The 24,649-nt window shown below is 39.1% G+C and overlaps 1 protein-coding gene across 1 annotated transcript; it reads right to left on the bottom strand.

Annotated features, from left to right (window-relative positions):
• Positions 1 to 2,385: 2,385 nt before the first annotated feature.
• ANXA1 (annexin A1) lies at positions 2,386 to 24,325 on the bottom strand. The gene is made up of 13 exons (XM_034774567.1): positions 24,203 to 24,325; positions 18,313 to 18,392; positions 16,200 to 16,293; positions 15,264 to 15,358; positions 13,096 to 13,209; positions 11,894 to 11,984; positions 11,257 to 11,336; positions 10,176 to 10,232; positions 8,651 to 8,744; positions 7,675 to 7,770; positions 5,943 to 6,001; positions 4,864 to 4,986; positions 2,386 to 2,784 (listed from the first exon to the last, which is right to left on the bottom strand). The coding sequence occupies exons 2-13, from the start codon at positions 18,376 to 18,378 to the stop codon at positions 2,725 to 2,727; spliced, it is 1,029 nt and encodes a 342-aa protein (XP_034630458.1). The 5' UTR covers positions 18,379 to 18,392; positions 24,203 to 24,325; the 3' UTR covers positions 2,386 to 2,724.
• Positions 24,326 to 24,649: the final 324 nt, after the last annotated feature.

Raw genomic sequence — 24,649 nt, 5'->3', positions numbered from 1 at the left:
TCCAAAGTTGCACAAATATTGCAAAATGGAAGCAAATATTTGAAGTATTGTGTTTCTTCACCAAAAAATGCATATGAAAATGTTTTGCTACTGGGAACACTGAAAGCATGCATGCGCACGCACGCGCGCACACACACACTACATTTTGCATTTATTTTCTTCACATTTGAGTTTCACATTGATTGGCTGAGATTGGTCACAGGGTATCAATTCTGGTTTCCACATTGGCTGATCCTATTCCATGTGACCTGGAGGGCTAGGAGAAGCAATTTGGCCTAATTGTCAGTCAGAGTAGCAGCAACAAGGAATTACCTTTAGATTGCTGCTTCCTGTATTTAAGAAAGGAAGGCTGCCTACATCTCCTGTCAGACATCCAATGTATTAGATAGGTAACCTACCATCACCGGACATGAGAACAGTATGTCCTCCAAAGATTTTGGAAGACACAAGCAGGCCAGTCTTCCCTCTACAAAATATAACATCAGATGGGTTTGAAGGGTCATTGTCCTAGTCATACAAAGGGCTGTAGAACTTGATGGGTTCTTCAGTAGGTTTGGGTTATTATTCAATTTCTGAACCGTTTGAAGTTACCCATGACTAAGTTTATATGGAGGTTAGTTATGTTCAGGCTGATCTGTAGTTGATTTTACACATAGTTTAGCTATAGCATTGCTAGTCTGTTTGAATTTTACCTTTAGCTATGGTGATACTTGTTTACATCGTGCTTTAATTTTATAGATGTAGTTCGACCCTGTTAGTGCTGGGATTTGCATTGTTTTTATATTAGTTCCCCTGTAGTCACAATGTTCAGATGGTGATGCTTTGTGGACAGAATCAGTAAAGCTATGATTATACAGTGGTGAAATATATTAATGGAAACCAGACTTGCAACCAAAAAGGGGCCATGAGTCTGTCTTAACCTGCTACCTGTGGATTTTCTCAGGTCCAAAATTGGGGTTCCCCAAATTAGGTGAAAGCCACTTTTGTCCCCACCTCCAATGCCACATGAGTGCAGCTTAACCAGACTGGAGGATCCAGTCTTAGTAGTTTATTCCTCCATTGTTTTTGGAAGGCCCCAAAACCCTTAACTTTCTGGTATCTCAGTAGGGCTTTGCAGGCTTGGTCCCTAAGCTTAAAATAAAAAAACAGAGGGCATCATGCCCCCACCACGACTATTTATGGAAGGGAAAGCTCTGACTTCCAGAGGCTATTACCTAAATGACTTCTAGCAGTCCCAAAAGTTCCTTTTTGCGGCACACAGAGTCTCACTGAATATTTGCTTTTTGAGCATGAATTGTCCATAGCCACCGAGGCCAGTTTCATCAAATGTTTTCATACTGACAAATATCTGAAGTAGTGTCGAATCTTTCCTGCACAACCAGTTGTGCTAAGCCACTGGTAGACTTGAGGGCCTCTAGGTGTAAAGCAGGACCCACACTGAGTGTGCACATTGAGGTTGGTGATGAGAAAAGCTATCAAGACCACCAATTAAAATTTGGATTTATTATTTAGAGTGTAAAGCGCACATCCTCAATGACATTAGGTGTCTACCTCCCATTGATTTGCCTGTGTTAAGCATTTAAATACTTCTGTGGATCTAGGGCTATATAATTCTTATGTTTGTAGACATGCCTAAGACAATGGGCCTAAGCACTACTGCAATACAAATAATAATAATAATAATAAATAAAATATTTCACCACTGCAGAGTTATACCAGTGTAAAACTGGTTTAGCACTGAAACATCAGGCCATTCATGGGGTTTTTTGTGTTCAGCCTTGTGAGATACATACAGTAGAACTTCAGAGTTATGAACACCTCGGGAATGGCGGTTGTTTGTAACTCTGAACAAAACATAATGGTTGTTCTTTCAAAACTGTACTCTTTTTTATTTGTTTGTTTTTTGTCTCTGCTGCTGCCTGATTGCATATGTCCAGTTCCAAATGAGGTGTGTGGTTGACTAGTCAGTTCGTAATCTGATGTTCGTAACTCTGAGGTTCTACTGTAGTTACTTATATGTGAAAATTTTGCTCGGTGCACAATTTTATGTTTATTCTGAATATTGAAAAAGAATCGGAATAGCATTCCCCATGCAAAGCCTTCACCATTAGTGACAGGAAGACAGAAGAGCATTAGTTTTCATGATGCTGATAACTTTCATTTAAAAAAAAAAAATACACTGCATTGCTAGTTAACCTTCTGTTCTGCTTCTGAGGCTGATTTATATAATCCTATTCAGTTCTGTTTTACCTAAATTGTGAATTTAATTGTGCTGCTGGAAGCTGTTGAATTCTCTTCCTTGTTTTAAATTCTCGTTCATTATCATATGCTACATGCAACAACAGCAGGCATAAAATGTAGAGAAGCCATAAAGGACACATTAGACCTCTTCACAGGTTAATTTTATTTGTAAAGTTATACTTGCGTAGCTCAGAGAAAAACTGTACCTTGTATATGCTTAATCTTTTTAAAGCAAATAGAACCTTTAAGTACACTCTTTGGCTTTGGGTAAATAGAAAAAAGGGATTAATAATGCCACACAGCATAGTAATATTAAAATACATTTTCCAGGCTACACATTTTCCAGATAGCACATGTCTGGACCACAGTCTAAACCAGAGATCCATCTCTGTTTAAAGCCTATGTTATATTTTGTAAACAGCTGAGACGAAGGGAATGATAACCTCGGTGACAAGGCTGGAATGCATCAGAACATCATGAAGCTTAGTTGTCACCACCACACAAAGCCACCAGAATGGTTTCATAATCTCCTTTGGTTTCATCCTGTCAATTTAAGAACACTAAAATTATTATTACAGTTCTGACTAAAGAGTCCGACTAAGATCAAGACCCCATTGTGCTGGACACTGGATATACACCTTGTAAGAGAGACAGTCCCTTCCCCCAAACTAAGGCCACACAAGATTAACTCAATGAACTCTGTATGGTCCCACTAAGTTAACGGGACTATTCAGAGTGCATAAAACTAAACACATGAGAGAGTCTTCAGGATCACAGCATACACAGACAAGATACTAGGGTGACCAGACAGCAAGTATGAAAAATTGGGATGGGGGTGGGGAGTAATAGGAGCCTATATAAGAAAAAGATCCAAAAATCAGGACTGTCCCTATAAAATCGGGACATCTGGTCACCCTAAAGATAGACAATGGTGGAAACCAGAAAGGATTCATTTTACAGATGGGGCACTGAAGCACAAAGACATTAGGTGATTTGCCTAAGTTGATACAATAGGTCTATGGCAATGCTGAGACTATCCTGAGTCCCAATCGAGTGCTTTAATCTTCCTACCATAGGTGAAATGGAAAATCACCCTTTACCAGTGAACATGAATTGTTTATTTAAACTATAATTAATACATATTAAGATTGGACTATTCCTAACTTGTGTTAGCATAGGGTTCTTTTGAAGTAATTTTAGATGTTATGATATTTAATTGCTCACAGAATTCAACAATTTGGAATATGATTTCCATGAGCATCTAATTTATTAAGCTCCATGTTTTCTCAAGTGTGACTATGCCTTGCCTGATTCAGATGGCATGTACTATATCAGATTCAATTTTCTAATGCAGTCATGTAATTTTGCATCAAGATAGGATGCAGTGCGATATCATATGAGACAAAGAATCGTGTGTGTGTGTTTGTTTATATATATATATATATATACACACACACACACACACACACACACACACACTTAAGAATACTAGTAAATTGCATCATTGTACTGTCTGCAGTATTTTATCTGTAAAATGGCAGATACTGGCAAAGATTAATGTGAGTGTTTTAGTCCATGTACTGTACGTTTCCTCTACAATCACTGTGTTTGTTACTGAGAGTATTCAGTAGCTCTCAAAAAGCTATTTGGCAGTGGTACATTTAAATCAGTGAACTACTAGAAGGAGATTGTTTAAATTTTCCATAAGTGCATTCTGGTTTTGCCTTTAAAAAAGTAAGCCTAAAGACACAGGGACAGATCTGTAGCTGGTGTAAGCTGGCATTGCTTAGTGATTTACACCAGCTAAGGGTGTCACCTTTTCAGTTCTGCTGAGGATGCCTTACTGCTCTGGAAATGCAGCTTTTTTCAATGCTATATTCATTTGTCCTATTTATAGGTATATATTTAATTTAAATTTCAGTAGTTGAATTACAGAGACAAGTTGGATGAGGTAATATCTGTTCTTGGACCAAATTCTGTTGGTGAGAGGGACAAGCTTTCTAGCCACACAAATCTCTTCTTCAGGTCAGAACTTTGTGGCTAGAAAGCTTGTCCCTCTTACCAGCAGAAGTTGGTCCAATAAAAGATGTTACTTCACTCGTCTTGTCTCTAATATCCCGGGACCAGCACAGCTACAACTACATGGCATACAGCAGTAGAATTGGTAATGGAAAAGTGCCAGACTGGCAGCCCTGAAGACCTCTCTGTCTACCCCCAGAATCCTTACAGCAAGGACGGGGCAGTGTAAGCATTCCTACACTGCCCTCCCACTGTGTCTCATGTGGAACCACAGCTAAAAGGAGGAGAGAGTAGTTCAGTCTCTATGTTCACTCAGTCTTTTGGCCACTGGGTCGAAACTGCCAAAAAGTGCTGTATATCACCATTTGCAATGGCTTTTGTGACACATGCTTATCCACCAGGAAAGGACTCAGGCCTACCACCATTTTCATGAGAGTCACTGAAGAAACATCAGCTACTAATTATTTTTCAACCCCACCTAAATTAAAATTGGTGACCTATAGGATGGCTATAAAGCCCATTACCAGCCTCCTGAGCCAGCCAATTACAATAACATTTTACATTCAGTAGTTGATATAGCTTCAGCTGAAAGGAAAAACATACCAAGATGGCCTGGCAGAGAGGTGTGCCATACAGCTTCTTATAATAGCCCTTGATCTCATTCATGTCAACCTCAGAACGTGAAACCATGACTCTGTTCAGTGTTTTGTGGCGTGTCCCAGAGCCCTGTTAAAAATAAATCATGATTACGTGGGCATACAAAGCATTATTTTTAAATCACGGTGGTATGTGTTTATTTTGACAACCTGAATGATTTTTCACATCAAAAGGAATTGCATGTTAAACAATTGGGGGAAAATGGACTGTTGCAACATAAATCAAAAATAGCTGTGAATTCATCTGACCACCCCCATTTGAATGAGCATGGGGCTCAGGCCCCAGAACCTACACTGCCTCTGATGCCCTCAGATCCTCCCCTTTCAGCCCCCTGACAGTGTGGAGACATGCTGATAAGGCTCCTTTGCTTTCTGCTGGCCGTGGACTGCCCCTTAAAGTGGGGGTTCTCTAGAGAAGCAGATTTCCCTTTGTGTGTGGAGGTGTAAGTGAAATCTGGCTTGTTTTCAATGTCAGGGAAAGCACAGGCTCTCTATTTATATCTAAAAAAACCATGAGGAGGTGTTTTCTCATCTTAATACAATTGGGTTTACATGCATAGCTCTTATGGGAGTTATGTGAGTAAACTCCTAACCACTGGGATGGGGAAACATCCTCATTACAGTGGCCCTTATGGTCTCATGTGAACTCCAAAATTCTACAGTGATGAGGCCTTATAAGTTACGAGATAGATACAGTGTCCATTGGCATGCTCTTAAAGTTCATTCTGGGTGTAGAGACATTATCAGTTCTAGTAGTATTCCCCATTTTATATAGTGTTAATATCACTGAAACCAAATTAATTTTTTAACTGTGTCCATTGTAGATAGGTAGATGCAGATGAGTTTCTATAGAGATAAAGCCCCGAGCCCTTATACCAGACAGGAAAGTGTATGGAAACTCACTGAATTCTCTTCCCTTTGGCTCCCTCCTGAGGGGCTTTTCATGGCAGGATACTCTGGCCCAGTTTGTCATCTTATATTAAAAAGTTCTCCCTCCCCAAACAAAAGTTTTTCAGCATACTCTACCTTCATTGCCAAGTTGAGCTTTTCTGCAAAGAAAGCTGGTTTGCTTGTGGCACATTTCACTGCAATGAAACAACGTGACGGAATTAAATATGACACATAAGTAAAGCGCACACATAAAAGTGTGGGAAGGGTACTGTCATCAGTGCTGAGTTGGGATTTGCAAGCACGAGGTTAAGAAATACGCTGCCGTTTTCAGGTGGCAAAGTGAAGCAGTTTTCTTCCAGCTTAGAAACATTATTCAGTGAGCAATTAACTATACCAACCATATGCCTAATATTATGATGTATTTTAGAGGGTGTACTTTTCCATTTTTTTTTGTGCCCAAACTAAACCTAGCAAAGGAATAAAGCTAACTGGTGTGTTATGTTTGCACCAAACACTGAGAGCTGGGTTGGGAGTACAGTAATAATATATTTCACACCTATGCAGCACTTTGCATCCATGAGTCTCAATGTCTCCTGGAGCTCTCTGGTGCACAAATGACATGCCCACTTCATCACACCTTAGGGAGAATGCATCTCTTCTGTATCACTGGCCAGATCCACTGGCTGGTGTGTGTGGTGCGAACATGGTCCTGCCTCATCCCTCCCTCCTTTGAAGTGGGATGTGGGCCCAGGAGATGTTAGAAAGGAGATAGCCTTGTCTATCAGCAATTAGCCCAAAGAGTCAATGGCAAAGTTAGAAATAGAATCCAGGTCTCCTGATTCCCAGTCCCATGCTCATTCCACTGAGGTGTGATGTTTTAAGTGAGGATTGTTCAGCCATAGGGTAATCCCCAATGTTGTAGCTCCACCCAGTCTCCCATCATTTGTACTGTGCATGGTGAACAGAAAGTTTAAAGGACATAACAGACATGCGACAATAAACATCTGCCCTGAGTCTTTGCAAAGATATTCTCCTGAGCAGCATCTTAGATGGATGGTTTGTAATATGCTATCAAAATGTAAAGTAAATCAGTGTGGAGAATAAAAACTTTATAGCCCTGATTTTTATTTACACTGGAGCAACTTTATACCACTCTGGCAGAATAAAGAGCTTTAAAGTGAGTTTAAATTACTTTTATGCTTGCTCTTTGCGCCTTTTACACAGCCAGAGCGACGTTAAAGCGACTTTAGTACAAATGAGAATCAGAGTCTATAGGTGGATTTCAACAAAAACATCTGTTTATGAAATGTGCATTTTCACACATTAATTTATATTTTGTATTTATTTGAAACAATTCCTGTTTACTCCATTTTTTTTTTCCAGTTGGACTTTTCAAAGTGTCAGATACCAAACTGTCATGTACAGTAGCTATGCTAGTTTTTAAATGAAACACAGTAGGAGACCAGGATCCCTCCCCATTGGGGAAATGAAAGATAGTTTACTTCTGCCATTCATATAGTTAATATGGAAAGAAGCACAGTTTAGAAGCAATGAGTTACTTGCAGGGCCGGCTCCAGGCACCAGGCAACCAAGCACATGCTTGGGGCGGCACCTGGTAAGGGGCGGCCAATCTTGGGGTGGCGGGGGGCAGCGCGGCGCGGCATTCCGCGGGGGGTAGGGGCGCTCCGGCGCACAGCGCTCGGCAGGGGGGGCGGCGCGGTGCTCAGGGAGGGGTTCTGGTGGTGCGGCGCTCAGTGGGGGCGCTCCGGCGCGCGGCACTTGGCTGGGGGGCGGCGCAGCACTCAGGGAGGGGTTCCGGTGGTGCGGCGCTCGGCGGGCTGGTTACTTGGCAAGGGGGATTACATACCAATCGCTGTCAGGCAGTTCTCAATGTCGCCTTTCAGTTCCAGATCCAGTGCCTTGTTCATGTCATGTTGGCTGTATTTGGTATATTTCTGAAAGACTAAACATGGATATCAAGCTTAGTGAAAACTGGGAAAATGCTATGTTCTTGCTCTCTTTATTTTGTTAAATGTTAGAAAGTTCTCTGATGTCCACCAACTGGAGTAGACAGTTAGCTAACAGTTTGATGATGTCATCAGAGCAGCAAGAGATATACAGTGTAGGAAATAAGCTACAATTTGAAAAGTTTGCAGCAGCTTTGAGTTTCCAACTTCTCACACAGGAATTGATGTACCAGATCACATGATAGAAAGTGTAGTTATGTACCAGGCCCATTTAGCCCAATAGCCAGTCTCTGACAGTGGTTAGTATCAGATACTTCAGAGGAAGTGACAAGAAACCCCATAATAGTTAATTATGTGATAACCTGCCGATATGGGAATTGCCTTCCTAACATCAGTCAGTTAGTGCATTGGATTGTTCCCTGAAGCACAAGCAGTCCTCCAAAAAGCAAGTTAAGACAGATACACATCTACTGCATTTACTTTAGAAGATCCTCAAAATGGGATGCAGTTCAACCCATAATGTGAAATGTCAACTTTATGCACTGGTTATTGTATACCACCATCCAAAATGTGTGTATTGGGAATATATTTCATAGGAATAACTTATTTCAAGCCTTTGCTGAAATAACCTTCTCATGTGCATGTTTCTGTTCACTGGATTATACAGTATCCGTTTACACTGATATAGCATCTGGCTTTAGAAATTGGGGCCCAGTCCAATGTCTTTTAAAGTCAATGGAAAGACTGTTTGATTTTGGTGAGCACTGGTTCACATCCTTAGTTGTTTCAATACTTCTGGCACCTGTTACTCAGATATATGAGAGGTGCATTTTTAAAATACAGTTCCCCTAAGGCAGAAAGCTTCATTCAACCTACCCCTTCGAAGATGTGGGAAGCTTCTCGTAGTAAGGATGGTAATGAATACATTGATATCTGTTCCTTTTCTTTTCTCTCCTGCTTCATATAAGGCCTATTGTAAAGCACAGAAGTTTATATATTAGCCTTATAATGAGACGACCTGGAATATTGTACATCTAATGCTCTCACCCTCAGCCAAACATAGACCTTTGCACCATTATCTTCATCAAGGACTAAGGACATTTCATACGTAATATAGAATGACTCACGTGTCATAAACTTGTACAGATGATTGTTATTCTTAGCTTTTCCCACTGTTACTGCATTATTGGCTAAATTCATAATAGTTTCACAGGCCACTAGACACCTGTGCTTGGCATTCCAAACATTTTTTAACATGACCATTCCTGAGAGAAGTATGCTGCTGTCAGTGTGGAAAGTACAGGACTGACTGGCTTTCTATTGCTGGACCCAAATGTGAAATTAACTCAGATAAGAATTCCACAGAAATAGAATATGGGAAAGCTACACACCATATCTTCCTTTTCTTTCCATGAGGGCCATTAATGGAAAACCAGACTCATCTTCTTCCTTTTCCCCAGCTCTCCAGACATCCTCCACCCACAATAATCACCTGTGGGATGGGACCCCCTATCATGGTTAAATCCATTCAGCAAAGGAATTGCCAATAGTACTCCATTCAGAGCCCAACAATGATGCACTTTAATTGACCTATTGAGATTCTATCGAGTGTTGTAATGTACTCCTTCCATTTTAAAGGATGAATGTGCTGTCCTCTCAGCCGTGTGTGTGTGTGTTTGAAACAAACACGTGCTAGGAAACTGAACTCAGATACTGTAGGATTGAGCTTTACAATGAGGCCAACCAACTGGCCTTTATATCAATTTTGAAGCTCTGAATTAGAGTAGTGATGATGTGATTTTACCTACAGGCATAAAAGGTCAGGATAGGCTGCTATTTCAGTGTTGTTGACAAGGGTGTTTGCCCATGATAAAAATCACACTAATCTAGAAGCTGTACTATGGGAAATGATTGTGGTATTTAAACTTTCATTAAAAAGTTTCTAAAATCTGAAGTAATGACATACTAATAAGCATCAAGGAATCTTGAAAGGCCCATGATTACAAAGGTAAAGCTACAGCTAAAAAGGGAAGTGCTAACAAGTTTCATTTGGCTAGGATGGTGCAGGTGGTTCTTCCCTCCCATGTACTCTTCTTTCCCCTCTCAGAGATTGGTAGATGTATTGTTTTTTTATAAATGAAAGGAAGAGGTCATGGGTAACTTATCAACCACACTACAGACCTCTACTTGCTCATGTAATAACAGCTTTCTCCAAGAAAAGAGACTCCGTCGACCCCTAAACTAATAAAGAATCTTGGGTGGGATAGGGAGGACACCAGTACAGCAGATTATATAATGTCCTCAGCTCGAGTGATTGTGCTTGTTATAATCTATGTTGAGCATGGAAAGAAAACAGACAAGACAAAACTTTTCTCAAATAGAGTGCAGAGCCTTTTCTTACCCTGGCATCATTGTCAGCAAGCTCTTCATTCACACGGCCATCTTCATTACGGTCACCCTAAAAATTTTAATTTTCTCACGTTACCATTTTGTTTATATAACCCTGGAATGAATGACATTTCCCATTACACCATTTTAGCATGAAGTTTGAGAGCACTAAGGTGAAGTTCCAATGGGTAAGTCAATTGCTCTAAGAATGAAATCAAAGCATATGCAAACCAATCGGGATTCCTTTGTTTAGGACCAGACCTGAGTAGTGCCTTACTTCTTGAATAATCATATGAACTTCATTGAGATTCCTTGTGAAGTAAGGTACTATTCAGCATAAAATAAGGGGTGTCAGAATCTAACCATCAGGTAGAAATTCAGACACTGAACTCATTTTAAGATAGACTTAATACATTTCATTCTGATCAAGGATTTTATCTCAAGATGATATTTTAAATCTCAATCCTTCATTTTGGGGGGGAAATTTCACACAGATTGTGACATCTTCAGATCCCTGAATCATGGAGTCTGATACCTGTTGACTTTACAGAAAGATTTTAAATATCATACCCTCTAAATAAATGTTTTATTTAATCTGCTTTTAAATATCTGCATATAGGGCAATTTGTCCACCTTCAACACACTCTGCTTTTATCCAGCCATATTACTATTAAGAAATATTTCCTGATATATAGCGGAAAGTTTTACGTTCATATTTCTTGGCATTGCTTTTTAACTTGCCATCTTCTGAGATTAAATAGTTTCTATGACTTCTATTATTACCTTCAAAATACTTATAAACTCTGATCATGTGAAAAAGTTTAAAAGCAAACAGAGGCCAGTAAAAATCAGGATTTTTCTTGTAACTTCTAGTAGGATGAAAACATTATTCTAAATATCAACTTGTTTAAAAAGAAATTTTGCTCCACATAGTAAAATTTCTTTTTGGGGGATTTTTTTAATAAAGAGTAATAAGCAATAAACAAGTCCCCCATGGTTTCTCTGGCTGATGTTCATATGTCATCTAACTCAACCAAGACTATTAACTCTTTCTTAAAAATAAAGTTTATTGAAAGTATTTGAACATGGCATACCTTGGCTAGAGCAAGCAAAGCCTTTTGGAAGTCTCCAGATGTATCTGAGGCAATGTCTTTTGCAAGATCTCTCTTAAGCTCTACAATAAAATAACAAAACAATAAAAAAAAAATCCCACAATATTTTAAAGAATTCTTCCATTTCATTTATAGAAATATTCCCTCCAGTTCCAAATCTCCAACTTAAATATGTGTTTATCAATATTGGAATTAGTCATTTTGATTTAGGTCCCATCATTATCTTTGTAGGAAGCTATCTTTGAGTAATTTTTATGTGCCCTCTCTAATTTGTTTATTAATAAATTCAGATGAACTTTGAAGTCTGAATTCTGATCCAAACATCTAACCTTGGGAATAGAAGGGGGAGGATGGTTTAGGCCCATCTCTTTTTATAAATTCTTTGAGTCACATTTTCCATAAGGAGTCTGGTTTACATGAGAAGAAGCAGGGGACAGTAAGGCTCTCCTGCTGCTTTGGAGTGAAACTTTTTATGCCAGGAATGGAATTTCTCAGACTCATTGGCCATGGATGCTTCAAAATCACCAACACTAGGGAGAGAAACAGCTTGACCGAACATGCTTTTATTCCTTCCCCAATGATATGTTCTATTCATGTAATTTTACAACCTATGAATTACCTTCCCTGTAGACTCTGTTGATTTCTCTGATTTCCCTGTTGTTCCTTGAAGCCAGAATCTCAATTAAGGTATCTTCATCAGTTCCAAGCCCCTGTTGGAAAATGGTTGAGCAAATTTTGTTTGACCTTATATAACTAGGGAAACAACATCTAGAAGCACAGACCCACATGTGATAACTATAAAATCAATGTCCTTGATTACAGAAGCATAAGTTTTTGGAAGATTATTTCATCTGGGAGCCAATATACAGTAAGCCAAGCCTTCTAGTAAATCAGAAACAATAAGCATTTCACACCATCCTATAAATTATTTTTACTATAGTTCCTCTTTATCATACTTAATGCTACTAATGTCTGAGAGAGGTATTACAAAGACTGAGCAGCTTATAGGTAGGGCTTGCTCTGAAGAAACTGGGTGGAAGGAAATAAAATTCCTTTTTTTAAAAATTAGTAATTTAATAAATGCAATAGGGAAATGACAGAAGTGAAAGAGCACCATTTGTTCAACCCCTGTCAAGGGCTGCATTTGCCACCTGAACTTTAGCTTATGGATTATATTTCCATATGTCTAGGGTTAAATAAGTTTTCTCCATCAGAGTTTTTACTTGGCCTGACTATAACTTTAGTCTTGAAGAATTAGTCCATTCTGCTGCTTTGTGGTAGTGTTATTTTTTTTAAAAGTAAGGAGTGGGGCATTTGTTCTTCTTCTGATTCACCTGGCGCAATTCAGAAAGCATGGAATTTCTACATGGAATTTCTTGTTTCGTCTTCAAAATGAACTGTTCAAGAACCAAATACTGTATTCAAGATGACTGTACACATCAAACGGATGCAAGTAAAATCAGATGTTAACAAACTTGATGAAATAATTATAGTCATGAAGCAAACAAAAGGAAACAATTTAGCAGGTGCAAATCGATAGCTTGGCTTTATTGCACCAGGGTATTAAATAGTTTCAGAGGGTGAAATTAGAACTATTCATGCTCATACTTTTAACTGATTGGTACTTGCAAGTAATGGATGCATCTTCACAAACTTATATAAATAATACAGATGCTACTCTTGTCTGACGCTTTGAATTTATTGGTGTTCTTATTTGGCACTGCAACCAATATTCGAATCTGAATATAATTGCAGAATATAAGTAAGGGTAGCAGCAGAGTTTTTTAAGTTGGGAATTGGGCTGAAATTTTATTGCCATACCTTCATAGCGGCCCTGAGCTCCTCAGCATCAAACTGGGCTGGAGTTTTCAACAGAGCCAGGACAACTTCTTCAAGCTGACTTTTGAGGGCTTTTTTCAAAGCTTCTTCCAGAGACTACAAGGAAGGATACACAATTGTAAGCTGGCAAGCTTTAAAGACCCACAGTTCAGAAGCACCCAGAAAATGAATGAGCAATCCTATTCTACCTCCCTTAGGAAAAATTCACCTTCCATTATAGAGAATCATGTTTTAAACTTCGGGTACTTTGTCTGCTTTTTAGTCATGTTGATGATTCTTTAACTAGCTATTACTAAGTGTTCAGAAGTGCTCTTTCTCATGCATTCTGCACTGAAGACAAAATAAAAACACAGCAAACTTTCCAGTTCTTATAAGTAGCTAATATTGTTATTGTGATAGTGACTTGCATTTGGGTGGGTGGGGGGCTTTTGTGTTTGCCTGGTTAGGAATAAAGAAATTGGAAACCACCCTATTAAAATGGGAGATTTTCCAACAAGCTCGGTACTGGCAAGTGACGTGAGAGATATTGCAAGTTTAGGATTAGTAGTGGATCTTCACATATCCTACATACCAACTCTTCCTAACTTAACTGCAGTTCTTGATATTTCAGTGTGTGCAAAAATTATAACCCTATGCCCACCCCCCAAACAAACCTGTAATAATTGCTTTTTAACAACCTGTCACCTCTTTATTGATACACCAAGCAGGGTACTCTGTTTAGCAACCCCTAAATCAGTGGGGTTGCTAAGGGAGCATTAGATTCAGTAGTCAATAGCTGCTGAATTCTGCTTAGTTTCTGATACTCCACCAGCCACTAGAGTACATAGGTCCCTGGGGAACATGCTTTTAGCATTTTAAAAATCTTTAATGTTATCAAAATTGAAAATTAAATTTTAGTTTTAAAAAGGGGTGAGATGAATCCTAAGGGTCTTTGTGACTTTGAAACTGTGTTTTAATGTAGGCCTTAATAAAATAAGAGAATTGCAAAACTGGGGCTTCCTCTCTGAGGAGGGGTAAGGCTGTGTAAACCACAGTGAGGTTTGCTGAACAGGAAGACAGAAAACCTAGACAAAAAAAGGCACTTTATTAGAACTGTTTTCTTAGTGGTTCCCTGCAAGCCACTTCAGGGTGAGTAACTTGATTGCTGGTTTCTTTGTGACTTAAAGGCTCAATAATTTAGATATGTTGATTGTTTAAATAATATTTCAGTAAAGTTATGGGCTAGACTGGAGACTTTGTTGAAGGGAGGTGCAGAGCTACAACCTTCTCAAGGAGATACAATGATCCCCGAACTCCCCTGAGCACCAGGGCCAGTAAGGGTACAGTCTGTAACATCCACTAGGATGGAGCAGCCTGTGCACCAGACCCACTCAATGGGCTGGTGTAGAAGTGAGGCAGAGCCATGATCCTGCCTCTTCCTTGCTCCTTTTGGAATGATACCCCCCTCCTGAGCACACATGGAAAAATTCCTCCTGGTTCTCCAAGCACAGACATTGTGATTGGAATTGGCTCTTATGTGGGGTTGCCAATTTTGATTGGACGTATTCCTGGAGGTTTCATCATGACATAATATTTAGTTAAATATTAATCTTTAATTCCTGGCAACTCCAGGACAATCCTTGAGAACTGGCAACCCTATCCTTATGCAAGATGCACAAGATTTCTTGCATCCTTCCCCCTGTACACTTGCACAAGGGCTAGCCGTAGCCTGCCCTTTATGTTTGCTTTTCTATATACCATTAGATTGGCAATGCATATAGATACCCAGGATATCATGCTGAGAATTGCTATGTTGGAGCATAATCCTACAAAGTACTAAATGCCTCCAAAATATTAGTGAGAGCCCTCTACTCAGTGAGTCCTTTGGGGCCTTAAGGTGCTTGGTGATTTGCAGGATTAGAGCCTTGAACTTTACCTCAGAACGATGATGGCCATTAAGTTAAAAGATTAATAGCCTTTGCACATCTGAGTGTGCAATGTAATTGCAGTACAACATCATCATTCCCGGCCAGAGCCTTCAGCAACTACATAGAGAAGATTCCCTATAATATTATGTTTTGGGAAGCTAAAACTGCATGGACTGTTAGGACTAGCTGCAAAAATTGAAAAACTCAAGCTGCATATTAACAGCAGCCTTGTTGTTACTGTACCTTTCCTTTAGACTGCTGGTACGCAGCTTTGATCTGCTGGCGTTGTCCATTGGTTCTTTTAGTCAAGATATCAATGATGGTCGCTTCATCCACACCTGAAAGTGATGGAAAACAAATCTTTGTAAATCATTTTCATAATCCTTCCATTTTGCTTGCCAGTATCTCTAAGTTATGTGTACAAATCATGATTTGTACATTATATTCTCTGAAATCTGTCCTGTTTACACTGCTAGACACATTTACATTTATCCAAGAAGAAAATTTAGTAATTAAATTTACTAAATTGTGATTATAGTCAAGAAAGCAGATAAATAGATTCCTTAAAGGTTGTTGAAAACTGTGCTTGCTATGGTGTCATATACAAAGTCACTGAAATGTTCTGAGTGAAAGTACCCACACTAGGCCATAGCTAAACAGAATAAATATTATTAGCTATCATGCTCATGGTTAATTTCAGTAAGTCTAATTGAAAAAGATGTCATATTCTGACCAATGTGAAATTCAATAAAGACAAAAGAGTAATTGAAAGAGCACATAGCACAGCAAATTCACATCTTCTTAATCTTGGGGACATTTATGGGAATCAAATGAAAATCATTAACTTGGCATGTAATAAAATTCTCCTTCAGTTCTCTAAAGATTACATTTATAATATTGCTACCCTTTGTGCAATAAATGCATGAACTGTTAATGCAGCGTTACAGTCTGAAATTGAAACACAAAGTTAAGAAATCAAAACGTTCAGGTTTTTCCCATATGACACATTCGAAATGCAGTAGTTTTGATAACTCGCTAGTCTTTTAGATATGTATGAGTTTTCTCTGCTGAATGCTGTTACCTCTGGTTCTGTCATTTTATTTAAGGTTATTCATTCTCAACTTCCCTGGGGAAAAATCCTAATTCTGTACTTGTATGTCATATTTTTACTCTTCTTACCCTTAGCAGTTATAGCTTTGTCCAATGCGGCAGCATCAGATGATGGATTGAAGTTAGGATAGGTATGGACTGCGGATCCACCTTTTGAAGTTTTCTAAAAGAAACAGAATTTGGTCATTTCACAGAGACTCATTTTATGGCAGAAGCAGCTCATGTGAGTTTCCTAATTGGGAGAACTGTACTACTCTGTACCATTATCAAGGAAGGGAATGTTATCCCTTTGTAACCCTATTATTAAAGAAAGGAAAGCGTAGAGCACAAGGCTATTTAGTTATATAATTACCAGCCCTATCACTGACTTGCTATGACCTTGGGCAAGTGACGTAGGATCTGTTTTTGGTCCAACAACACCAGTGCACCAGGAGCAACCCCACCAAAGTCAGTGTGAGATTAATAGTTACCTAGCTCACAGAGGTGGGGGGAAGCTTTATTAATTCATGTGTAAAATGCTTTGAAATCCTAGGATGAAATAAAATATATAAGTGCAAACTATTGGTATTCAAATCTGTTTGGGTGTGAGGTCTGATAGCGCATTATACTACTACATCAGTTGGGTCAAATGCTAATATCTGAACTTTCATAGAATTAATCATCTGTTCTCTGTGTCTTCAGTCTTATCTCCTTCCTTTTCTCTCTGATTAAGGAAGAAGATACAAGAAGCAAGGTGTACATTGTGATGCATAGGGCAAAATGAACTACCTAATATACCTGAAGTGCTGATATCTCACTAAGCAACTGTGTGGATGGTCTACTTCCATAATTATATCATTATGTGTGTTTATTAACATACACATGTAATTTGGCAAAGCTAGACTAGGGAGCATCGCATGTACTTAATACTATTAAATGTGCACTAGAATCATTGTTGGTAGATGTGGCACATTAAGAGGAGGCACTGCCTACTTCAGTGCCCCAACGTCTGAGACATGTGCCATGATTTAATTTTTACTTTGGCTGCCATTGCGAATCTTTTGAGCCAAAGCAACTGCTCATGAAAAGACTTCCAGGCTGTAATGGTGCAACTGGGGCTGCCATGCTGGTGAAAAGGGAGTCTGACCAGAAGGCCGCTGTGCTCAGGCAGTCCCTGGATGGAAAGGCTGCAGGACTGGGGTTCCACAAAATGGTTTAAACCCACCTTAGCCCACCATCTGCCCCGAACACAACTCAGCCAGCACCGAGGAGCCAGACCAGAACTCCCAACTTCACACTATTACAATCTTTCCTAGGTTCCTTTCCTCTCCTATTTCATTAAGGAATGTTACTTTCCACGTATACTGTGACTTCTCATTGGTGTATCACTTTATTTTTTACTGACACCGACATCCATTAGGTTATCAGAATCCTCCTTGTTGTATCAACGTTTCTTATCTCTGTATCATCAGAATTTTTTAAAATGATGCAGCATATTTCTGTTTTGCAAATCTTTCCGGTATCATTGATGAGACTAGGTCCCAGTATTTATTGTTTGAGATCCCATTTGTTATAATATTCAGTGACCCTTCCCATCCTAATCATTTTTTATCCAAATCATACCATATCTACATGAGAACAAAGAACTTATTTTGATTGAATCAGTTCCTCCTTCACATTACTAGTCTCAGACTTAGTTTCCTATGTTTGTTTGTTTTTAAATTTTCATGGCACTAGGAATCCCTGTGTCCTCTTTAAATGTCATTTAATCCTGATAGTCTTAGGTGTCCATATTCCTTTGTGTGGCAGATGGACTCATTTTAGCTTTGCTTCTTATAGTATCAATGGCTGGCTACAGAGAATGACATTTCATTACAGTAACTGAAATGGTTGCCCCAAATGTGTGTTGGATACAAACTGGTAACTAAATGTTACTGTGTGTAAATAAGAATAATATCTGTTATCTGATACTGGACTTGCCATCATAGACATATGCTAGTAGTGCCTAGTGTAAAATCTTGGCCCCAATTAAGTTAATGAGAATTTTGCCATTGTCTTAAATAAGGAATGATTTCATCCCTTACGTATATAACAAAATACAGATTGCTAAAATGTTGGAATCAATCTGTACTGATGTTTTTAACTGTGTTTCTAAAGTCATTTGTATGTGAAAGTTATACTCTTGGGAGGTTGCAGTACTTACAATGCACTCCTGCTCCTCACTGTCCATAAACCAGGCCTGCTTCAGAAATTCTTGCACCATCGCCATGTTGACCCAAGTTTCTGGAGAGAGAAAATGAAATATTAGAAAACAAAATTTGTTTTTCATCACCTTTATCCTCATGGCATCCCAAAGGATTTTACAAGCAAGAGACCCAAACCTGGAGTTGCTAAACTCCCGTTGACTACAGTGGAAGGCTGAGTAATGTCTGCAAATTCAGGCACAATGAGTTGCAAGTGAATGTGTAAGATATATGTGGTAGCCCTTACGGCATTAAGTAATTGCTCACACACAGCCTTAGCCTTTAGAAACAGCGGAGATCAGACCAGTGTTCCAACTAGTTTGGTATCCTGTTTACAATAGTGGTCAATATCAGCAGTTCCAAAGGAAAAAGCAAGAAACCCACAGAAAAATTTCTTCCTTGACCCCCCCATTAATTAAAAGTTGGCTTCAAGGGTTTGTAGCCTTTCAAAAGTTATTTTTATAATGCTGGGTTCTTCACAGCCATATAAACGTATAATTCTTTTATGAATTCTGCTAAGCTCTTATATACTGTGTAAAAAGTATTCTTTTAGACGCTTTAAATTTGCTATCTTTCAATTACACTGAATGTCTCCTTGCTCTTGTATTATAAGAAGGTGAATTCAGTGCCTAGTCTACCACCTTGTCCATACCATTCTTTACTCTGAATACTTCAATCATGACCCCTCTTATTCATCCTCTCCAGTTTTTAGAGACAAGGGAGTATTTTCTACAACAGAAGAAGAAAATTGAAAATAGTAAATCTCATCTATTCTTTTCCCCCAATCGAAAATGTATTGGGCCAGAATGAATGTGTGGTATTTTATAGCACATTCATGATTCACTTTTGTTTGGCTTTTGGGTACATTAGAACTGTTTTTTTTATTATATACTGTGTGTGATCTGAATTGTTGTTTATCAGATTTTAACTTTGTGGCACCATGAGTGCCTCAATGAGGGAGCTCTTTCCACTGTGTGTGTGTGTGTGTATGTGTGTGTGTAATATGTCTTTCTAATGGATAGGATTTCAGATAAGCATGCTAGAGAGTATTAAACCACTGGGAACAGATACAATTAGTGTTCTCAGCCTCCCACCCACAAAAAAATATAGAATTAAAGGCTGCAGCTCCATCCTTATCCTACTTTATTGTGCCTATAAGGGATTCATTAATAGGGCCTGGTTGAATCCTGCTTTAAGTAAATGGAGACACATGACCATTTCAGGATCAGCTTACATTCAAAGAGTAATTAATGTGTGGTACTCACTATAAAACATAGCACTTGAAACATAGATATATTATAAAAGAGGGGATAGATGGGTATGTAAGCCACACCTAGCTTCATTTTAGCTCAGATTTTTGATATTAAATAAAGGGTTTGATCAGATCCTACTGTAGCACAGTAAGAAACAGTATCTAAATAAAGTATCCTATAGACTTACGTTAGGAAAACAAATCAGACTAGAGGATGTCTGAAAATAAAACTTTTGACAGAATGTATAATGTTGTTGAAGCTGAAGATTTGATTTGATTTTTGCTAAAATCCCCATCACCTGGATCACGTTTGTGTCATTGCATCTCCTGGGTATAACGCTGAGGCTCTAAGATTGATGTATAATACTGAAAGGATTGAAAAGCAATGTGGGATTTGGCGATGTAAGGAATTCTAAGAGAGCTGGTCAAAAAATGGAATTTCCATCTTGTAAGAATTCTAAAATTTTGAATTTTCAATTAAAAAAATAAAAAATGTTTATGGAATGGACAAATTTCAGAAAAAATTCTATTTGGAAATGTCAACACATTTTATTCTAGCCTTATTCGATATGGAAATGTGTTTGCCTGAGCTGCCATGGTACGTAATAGGAGTAGTAGTTTGGGTGCCTCAGACATCTGTTCTCCTCTATGTGCTGGGCTCACACTACATCTCTGGCCATACTACATCTCTCATCAGGCACTAATGTCATGTTACTTTCCTTCTTCACAGTGTCAGTTCAACCAGAATGGAGACCATAGAGCATCATAGGAGATGCTGTTCAGCCCAAGGAGCCAGCCCATAAATGAGAATGGGGGCACAATACACCTGAACTACAACTCTCATGAGACGCCACAGCAGCTCAGACAGACACAGATTAATGTCAAACTGACCTAAAACTAAATGTTTCAATTTGATTCAAGAAACTGAAATGTTTTGATTTGGGGCAGCTTGACCTAAAACAAAATGCACCTCTATCTCGATATAACGCTGTCCTCGGGAGCCAAAAAAATCTTACCGCGTTATAGGTGAAACTGTGTTATATCGAACTTGCTTTGATCCGCCGGAGTGCGCAGCCCCGCACCTCCCAGAGCACTGCTTTACCGTGTTATATCTGAATTCGTGTTATATCGGGTCGTGTTATATCGGGGTAGAAATGTACTTAATTTCATTTTTCCTGATGGAAAATTGCAGTTTTCTATGCAAAATACTGATTTTGCAGCAGTTCCATTTTCCATTAAAAAACATTTCTATGGAATAGAACGTAATGGCCATACTGGGTCAGACCAAAGGTTCATCTAGCACAAGATCCTGTCTTCCAACAGTGGCCAAAGTCAGGTGCCCCAGAGGGAATGAACAGAACATGTAATCATCAAGTGATACATCCCCTGTCAATATTCCTAACTTCTGGCAAACAGAGATTAGGGACACCATCCTTGTCCATCCTGGATGATAGCCATTGATGGACCTATCCTCCATGAATTTATCTTTTTCTTTTTTGAACTCTGTTATGGTCTTGGCCTTCACATCTTGAGCAGAGCAGAATATTCCCAAGCAGAGCTAATTTTAAGCATTCATAATAACTAGTAGGTGAAGGATAGTATATTAGCTTTGCATTTGGAATATCTTCTCTTTTGACAGTATCTCATAGCTTTAGCATCCTGTGTCAAACCTACGGCCACATTCTTGCTACGGATGCCTGCATGACTCACTTTTATTCCAGTAGGAATCTTGGGCCATGGAACAAGCATAAGGCCACCCTACAGTTAGTGAAAGTAGGACACACACTTTTGTCCTATTCATGTCCTATGGTTCAATGAAAAAAAACACAGGCCCATTTCAATGCCTGAATACCTGATTGGATAAATAATCTAAAAGGAAACTTAATTTTTAATCATAAAAATCTTGTGTGGTTGAAAAGGACGATGGTCCCCAGCCTCAGTTCTAGCTGAACAGCTTTCACATTTATGCACCCCTCACCCTAGTTGAGGGCCAGTAGAGCAACCCTAATGTTGGTATTAATTAAGGACCATACCAATAATAAATAGAGCGGTTGCAGTGGCTCTTATGCCATCCCCCATCCTGGTTGCTCAAATATGGGGAGTGGTCAGGGAAGAGGTGTGGCTGGTGGTTCCCAGATGCTTTCTCAGTCCCTTAGGTGACTGCCCTGTGCACAGCAAACCCATGATCAAGAAAGTACAATGGTAACTTAAAACCGCTTTTGCAATACCACTCCTGAGTTGCACTCTGTGCTCCCGAATATGAGCCGTAATCTCTACTGTACCCTAAATGAAATGGGAATGTATCAATCATTTAATTACAGTTAGAAGTTCTTGGGCTGGATTCTCTCTCCCAGTCTCTGACACTCTGTTTCCTGAGAGGCACAAAGGGACTGGAATCTGGCTACAGCTGCCCCACTGAGAATCTCAGAGAGCAGGGGAACTCCTAGTTGGCATAAAGTTGGTGGAGATGGCTTCTACACCAACCATTACCCCCCCCCCCACTACACATACACACATACCCTGGTCTAGAGGTTGTGATGCAGGTAAGGAGGGGCCAGTTAGAGCACAGCTCTGCTCTTCAAATTTTCAGCCAGTGTAAGTCCATTCAGGACCCATAGGCAGTTGCTATAAACCCCTAGGCTGCTCTAATTTCCATCGAGGCTGAGTAGACATGGCATGAGATTCAGGTAGCCATAACTAACTGATTCCCTTTATGGTCCCTCCCTCCTTTGTCAGCCTGATCTTGGTGCAGGAGGAAGTCTAGTCCCTCATTTCCCTTTTCCATACAGACATTTTGGCAAACAAATCCATCCATTTTCTTCTAGTAAACTACTAGCACTTTTTTTTTTTTTTTTTTTTTTTAATTCTACAAGGTAAACAGCACTCTGGCAGGGTTAAATACCTTACTCTGATTGCTCTTTGGTTTGTTCTGTTGGTTCAGAGGGTTAAGAAATAAGTGAGTCTACATGATGAAATTCCTTATCGGCCCAGTTTAAACAAAGTATATTGATTGGAGCAACATGATAGCTTACTATAAGTGATAATAAAAGATTGCAAGAGTGCAGGAAGACACTTCCAGGGTCTCTGAGCACACTCTTGAGAATGAGAAGCCTAATTTAGCAGGAGAAGTGAGTAAGAGAGGATTTGAATTTGCTATCAAGAGAAATGGAGAAGCTGGCTGGACTCTTGCCAGGATCACTAAGGAGAGGTGCCTTCTCCTAAACTTCCCTCCACTCCCAAGCTCAGGCTGGGACTCCATCTAGAAATGACCAAGATGGAAAGGGAGAAAAAGTGGCCAAGCTGCAGGTACCATAGGGGGAGAGACATTTCTTCCTGCTTCTAATAAGTACTTGGAAAGTTATTTGACTGATTATCAGAAGTCTGGCAAGAATTTGTCCCACTATCCAAAAGCTGAATCTCTGTAGTAATATTAAACAGCAGCTAAATACTTTTTAATATTTGTCTCTGGAAACAACAAGAGATTGAATTTGATCTTACATTGTTTTTTTACACTCCATTGACTTCAGTGGAATTACTTGTGATTTACACTGCTGTGAAACTGGAATCAAGCCAAACCTTTGCATACCACATTTCATATGGGGGTTTGCCTCTCCAGGAACTATATTAGATGGACCAGCATGACGGATTTTATAGACTCATTAAGTTGGTCTTGAATAGGGTGACCAGATGTCCCGATTTTATAGGGACAGCCCTGATATTTGGGGCTTTTTCTTATATAGGGTCCTATTACCCCCCACCCCCTGTCCTGATTTTTCACACTTGCTGTCTGGTCACCCTAGTCTTGAAAGAGAGTCTATTAACATTGTTAAACCCTATTAGCAAAAAGTTTTGATAGTGTAGACATCAGAAGTGTTTGTGTACCTATTGTCCATGCCTCCTGTACATTTCTGCCAACACCCAGGAAATAGTGCTTCACTCTTATATGTACCAAAAGCTTGAAAAACCTGTCCTCAGGACACTCAAGAACTACAGAGAGGCAAGAAACAGCCTCACCCTTGGAGAAAAAATTAATGGAAAGTCTGAGCAGACCAAGAACCAGATTCTGCAGCACTTACTCATACTGAGTTGCTCTTATATCAGTGTTTAATTATAAAAGCAGATTGTTTTCATAGCTACCTCATTAAGACTATCACTGAGGTTTCTTTTTCACTTACAGCTGAAGTCTGTGAAACAATGAATACTGTTTTTAAGCAGCTAACTATTGTCAAAGTAAAAGCAGTTTTAAAAAATCATTTCCATATAAGGTATTAGTTTCCTGTTATTCATAGTTTTGCTGTAAAAATAACTTTCCATGGTAACCCATTAAAAAACAGAAACCAGCTAACTCCAAACAAATGTGCTCTCCAATCCTTAATATTTATTCAAGATTTCTTGTGCACCTCAAGTAAAGAAAAATAGTGACAGTTCCAACCTCTGAATGTAAATGCAATACTTTAAGAACTGACCACACCCATTCATGCCTGTGCCAACCAAAACAATCTTCAGAAAACTGCACAAAATCATTTGGTAAATGTAGTACATATTTATTAAAGTTTGCTAAATCAACACAGACCCACAAAGAACTAAAAAATGCATACCTTTTGCTTCACACAGCTAAAAAAGTGTTACTTCTCTGGAAGCTGCAGTCTAGAAGAGAAAAGCCTAAGGCTTGTGATTTTTATAAAGACATTGGGTAACCACACCTAGCAACCAGAGAATATTTCTAGGACTCCAATGATTGGCTGATGGTTGTTTGAACGCTAAATATGGGCTCTATCCAAAACACACACACACACACACACACACACACATGCCTTGCAAAACCATTCACTGGAGTTAACTAAGAGCAGACTTCAGAGTGAAAGAAAGAATGACAGAAATGTTTTGGTACTGCAATTTTTTTTACACTTCTGGGGTCGGTTCATTGAAGTCAATAGATTTTAAACCAGTGTGAGATAAAAAATAAAGCTCAATGCTGAATAAAATCTTAATCCTTTCACATTTTGACACATCTGATTGTACAACTAAAAATCAAAACAGAAAGC

The sequence above is a fragment of the Trachemys scripta genome, chromosome 6, assembly GCF_013100865.1.
Source record: "Trachemys scripta elegans isolate TJP31775 chromosome 6, CAS_Tse_1.0, whole genome shotgun sequence".
Lineage (NCBI taxonomy): Eukaryota > Metazoa > Chordata > Testudines > Emydidae > Trachemys > Trachemys scripta.
Note: the sequence above shows the minus strand (reverse complement) of the source record. Positions and strands in the feature narration are given on the sequence as shown.

Coding starts and splice junctions, on each gene's coding strand:
- ANXA1 (XM_034774567.1), bottom strand. CDS start 18,378: ATGGCGATGGTGCAAGAATTTCTGAAGCAGGCCTGGTTTATGGACAGT. Junction 10,233..11,256: donor CTTTGCTTGCTCTAGCCAAG/GTATGCCATGTT, acceptor TAAAATTTTTAG/GGTGACCGTAATGAAGATGG. Junction 8,745..10,175: donor TTGCTGACAATGATGCCAGG/GTAAGAAAAGGC, acceptor GCTTTACAATAG/GCCTTATATGAAGCAGGAGA.